At 50.6% G+C, this 5,000-nt stretch overlaps 1 protein-coding gene across 3 annotated transcripts in view; it reads left to right on the top strand.

Moving 5' to 3' along the window:
* nyap2a (neuronal tyrosine-phosphorylated phosphoinositide-3-kinase adaptor 2a) overlaps nt 1-5,000 on the top strand; it is a 53,757-nt gene that overhangs the window by 40,737 nt on the left and 8,020 nt on the right. For all 3 annotated transcript variants that reach the window (XM_042063649.1, XM_042063648.1, XM_042063650.1), the window contains one exon: nt 1-908. This exon is cut by the window's left edge and continues 412 nt beyond it. In XM_042063649.1, the coding sequence (XP_041919583.1) occupies nt 1-908 (908 nt within the window). The remainder of the gene's footprint in view (nt 909-5,000) is intronic.

The following is a 5,000-nucleotide window of genomic DNA, read 5'->3' as shown; positions in this document are numbered from 1 at the left end:
CACGGCGGAGGAGGCGCTGGCAGCCGCCATGATGCTGACCGCCGCACAGAGCGGCCGCTCGTCTTCAGGCTCGTCCTCGGCATGCGGGACGCCGCGCGGGTCACTGTGCGACATCCCCGCACCCTTCCCCAACCTGCTGACGCACCGGCCGCCTCTGCTCGTTTTCCCGCCCGCTCCCGCCCAGTGCTCGCCGAACTCGGACGAGTCCCCTCTCACACCCCTGGAGGTGGCCAAGCTGCCCATCATGCTCGAGGGCTACCAGAAGGGCGGAGGGGCGTCCCCCACAGCGGCAGAGGGAGGCCAGCCGCCCCCCTCCTCCTCCTCATCTTCCTCCTCCTCCTCTCACCATCATCATCATAAACACCACCACCACCACCACCACCACCGGCACCACCGCAAAGGCAGCAAGGACCTGTCGTCCTCGTCCTCGTCGTCCACGGCGACCATCACCGTCTCCGGGCGCTCCTCGGCGCCGCCCTTACCCTCCGCCCTCTACAAGAGCCCCGCCCAGTCCTCGGCCCACGGCTACCCGCGGAGCCACTCGGCGTGCCCGTCGCCCGTGAGCGTGGGCCGCGCGCTCACGCCGCTCAGCCTCAAGCGCCCGCCGCCGTACGACGTGCTGCTGGCGCAGGGCCACTCGCACACGGGCAGCATGCCCCGCAGTGCGTCCACCACGCCGCACGGCGGCTCCAAGCTGGCCGCCTCCGCCAACGTGCACGGAGGCTCCATGCAGAACGTTTCCACGGCCACGTCGGCCTCGGTGGCGGCGGCGGCGGCGGCGGCGGCCGGACGCTCGTGTCGGACCCCCACCAGCCCGCTGGACGAGCTGAGCAGCCTGTTCACCTCAGGGCGTAACATGCTGAAGAAGGGCTCGTCCAGTGGGCGCAAGAGCAAAGAGCCCGGAGATGGTGAGCTGCTTTATCACACCGGTCACTATTACTATGTTATAAACACCTTATAGCTGTAACACCATGTGCTTATTACACTTTGGGTGTTGTGTGGTTGAATGTGGAACTGGTTATACTGCTAGAATGGCTGGATCTGTGAGTATTGGGTTAGATGGTGCTATTTCTGTTTATTTGCTGCTGTTATTTCGTACCAACCAGTGGTTGTCTGATGAAGGTATGAGATTTGTTTTGCACAGACACACTGCACACATAGAGCCACAGAGACACTAGGACACTAGGAGGAATTGAGATCATGATTGAATGGCAAGGACACATTATAAAATATCAGCTACCATCCATCCATGATGTTTTTATTTCAAGGTCTGCTGCATATCACTGTCTGTTGTTACTGCTGCTGCTACTTATTTTCCATCCTTTCCACAGATTTCCAGCGGTTCCTCAGCAAGCTATCTAGCTGTGTCAATAGCCTACTACTGACATATACATGAGCATGACTCAAATGGATTAGAGTGCAGAATAGCCTAGATAGCTGTCTGCAATTTATCTAATTTTAACTACCTCCTAAATATTTTAACTGTGTGAGCTTTGTGTCTTCTCATGCGTGAGAGAGAGAGAGAGAGAGAGAGAGAGAGAGAGAGAGAGAGAGAGAGAGAGAGAGAGAGAGAGAGAGAGAGCTGTTTCTGTTTCATGTGTGCTCATTCATGAAGGCCGTCATGACATCATTTAGCTGGGAGGTGGGAGTTTAGTATGTGTGCTTAACTGCTGACCTCCATTACTGATTACAGAGGAGCAGACATTAAAATTAGACATTTTAGGACAAAGGCCACACCTTTCAATAACATGGTACAACTGCCATAAAACAAAGGGGTAGCTATGACTGGCCTCATGCAAAATGAGAATAAAAGACCAATCACAGCATCATACCAGTGACTGACCTGTGGCTAACCAATGAGGTGTTCTAGATGTCCATCTCCAATGAGCCGTGGGCGGGGGCTGAAACATGACCATCTGCTGGTTTACCTGCGCAGTGTGGACATCCCATGATGTGACATGACGTTAAATAGATGATCTGCCACTGAGCCAGACTGATGGCCTGTCACCCCATAGAAAATGCTTTTTGACACACCATGACAAATGTCTGTCAGAGTATTCAGCATGCTGCCTGCACGCGTTGACGTATGGCGTGTGGGATTGGTGGCGTCGGTGGGGTGAAATCTATCAGGCAAACCGTGACATTTGTCTCGTGCGGTGATGGATCTGTGTGCTATCCGTAACACGCCAGTGCCATGATGCACGTCATGCTCTGTCAAATGTGTATGAGCACGAAACGTGCTGTTTGTTTGGGATGGCTGTGTTGGGCGTCTGCACACATATTGGAGGATGGCGTGTGTGTGCATGGTTGTTTTCCAGGTGTCACAAAGCATCAGGTATATGTGTGAGACAGTGGGAAATGCTGTGGACTGGAATACATGTGTGTGTATGTTTGTGTGTGGTTTTGTGTTTGCGTGTGTATGTTTGGACACAAGTGTAGGTGTGTGTGTTCATATATCAGAAGGTGGCAAGATGACACTGTAAGGTGTGTGAGTCTTAAAGCACAAAATGTAGCGTCCTTCATGAGATGGAAACGTGTGTGTGCGTGCGTGCATGTTGATTGTTTTCAGCAGGCTGCCAGGGGCTTGTTAGGTGTGTGAAACACCAGTGCATCCATGTGATTGAACATCTGTATATATGTATGTGTGTGTGTGTGTGTGTGTGTGTGTGTATGGAGAGGAGTGGGCAGGAAGTGAGAACTGTGAGCTTGCCTTTTGGTTCTTTTGTGTGTGGATGAGAGAAAGCTTTGATTTCTCATCTACTATCACCATCACCCCCAGGTGCATGTGCGCGAGAGAGGATTATGTGTGTGTGTGCACCTGCATGGTGTGTGTGCCTTTGGTTGCAGATTAAAAATTGAGCGATCAGCCTACGCACAGCCTGTGCAACACACCCATAAACGGAGGAGAGGGAGACCGAGGCAGGGAGACGGAGATGGGAGAGGAAATCTGGGAGACAAACACAGGGAGAGAAAAGGGAGGATGGAGAGAGAAGAGAACAAGTGTGTGTTTGTGTGTGTGTGTGTGTGTGTGTCTATGTGTGTCTGTGTGTCTATGTGTGTGTGTGTCTATGTGTGTGTGTGTCTACGTGATGTCTGTCTGTCTGTGTGTGTGCGTGTGTGTGTGTGTGTGTCTCTGTGTGTGTGTCTGTGTGTGTCTGTGTGTGTGTGTGTGTGTGTGTGTGAGTGTGTGTGTGTGTGAGTGTGTGTGTGTGTGTGAGTGTGTGTGTGTGTGTGTGTGTGTGTGTGTGTGTGTGTGTGACAGACATGAGGCAGAAAGACAGTGCCAAAGAATGACCCATATTCCCCAGTTCATTAGTTGAGATTCTTAATGAAAATTAATTTGATTAGCATCTGTTTGTGTCGTGCACTGTGGTGTAGATTTATTGTGTGTATGTGAGGGCTCTGTATCAATGAAGTCTGTACTCTGCACAGTGAAGCCCAAAGACACACACCCATCCTGAAACAAATACATGGTTATACATGTGTACATTGATTCATCTACACACACACAAAAACACACACTTGCGAACTAAATGGATATTCATTTCTTTCATGGTACTCTTTTTGAAAGACACCTGCATGAAGAGTACAGAACCAGCTGATTGTGTGTGTCAGAGGAGAGAGCGGACAGAGAGAAAACAGTGTGCGTGTGTGTGCGCGTGTGTGTGTGTGTGTGTGTGTGTGTGTGTGTGTGTTGCCTGTCAGCCATACTTAGGCAAGTGCGTGACAGAACAACAGAATTGCTGAGAACAGAATGCATCCGTGACAAACCGCCTCTACATTGCCCCCCCCCTCCCCCCACACACACACAATATCTGTGTGTGTGTGTGTGTGTTCTCCATGTGAGTGTGCTCTGTATGTCCTGTATGTGTATGCTGTATCTGAGTGTGTATGGGAGTGCGTACACTATGAGTGTTGTTCATGTGCCTATACCGTCCGCTATACGACCACACTGCGGACTGTACAGTACACCAGCAACGTCAGCACTGCGGAAGAGAAGGAGTATTAAACTGCCGGACCCCCTCATCCTTGTCCCTCTCTGCAGTATCCTCACGGCGCTGTGAGTCCTCCGTGGTCCGGCACAGCAGCAGCAGCAGCTAAGGGCAGTAAGGAGAGCTCCAGCGTGGCCATATAAATGATGAATGCCTCTGAAAGGTCTTTAACTATGACAGCGGAACAGAGCGGCCGCAGTAGATTTTAGTGTATGTGAAACGTCTGACATTGTAAGTGAGATATGGGTTTGTGTGTGTGTGTGTGTGTGTGCGTGTGTGCGCGTGCACGTGTGTCTGTGTCTGTGAGGGAGTATGGTTTTTTGGATGATGGCTTATCTTTGCAGTGACCTAAATGGTTGCTTCAGTTATGCCATTAGACTATTAACACATGCATGTGTGGACACAGTGAAGCAGTTATTCTGAGCCAACATCCATGTGGAGGACGGGGAACCTAGATGTCTGGCTGGCACGTGCACAATCACAATGAAAGATGACAATAATTTAAAGATATACAAATAGAATCACAATCATTTTTTGTACCTTTTTTCCTGAATGAGAACAGGCCTGACAGACTGAATAGCCTATGTTTGTGTGGTGTGTGTCTGCTGGTGTGTGTGTGTGTGTGTGTGAATTTTGTGTGTTTGTTACTGTATGCAGGTGTGTGTTGGGGAGTGGGGAGAGGTGTGGTGTGTCTCTGCTGCTGTGTGTGTTAGCATCGTGTGGGTGTGGAAGCTTGTGTGTTTGTTTTTGTGTATGGCATGGCGTGTTATGGCGGTGTATGTTGCATGTGTGTGTAGCGCATGTTTGGGTATGGTGTGTGTGTGTCTGTCTGTGTGTTTGGGTGTGGTGTGTCAGTGATGTCGCCATCAACCTTGTCTTTTAGGCTTTTGGTTATTGTTCACTTGTTGCTATGGCAACGCAGCTCTGAAGTGTAGTCTGACTTTCATGTCATGGCGAGTCATTCATGGCTGTGCTCAGACTGTGTGACTCACTTTGCTTACACTGACT

Source organism: Alosa sapidissima, chromosome 15, assembly GCF_018492685.1.
Source record: "Alosa sapidissima isolate fAloSap1 chromosome 15, fAloSap1.pri, whole genome shotgun sequence".
NCBI lineage: Eukaryota > Metazoa > Chordata > Actinopteri > Clupeiformes > Clupeidae > Alosa > Alosa sapidissima.
This window is presented reverse-complemented; position numbering and strand designations above follow the sequence as displayed.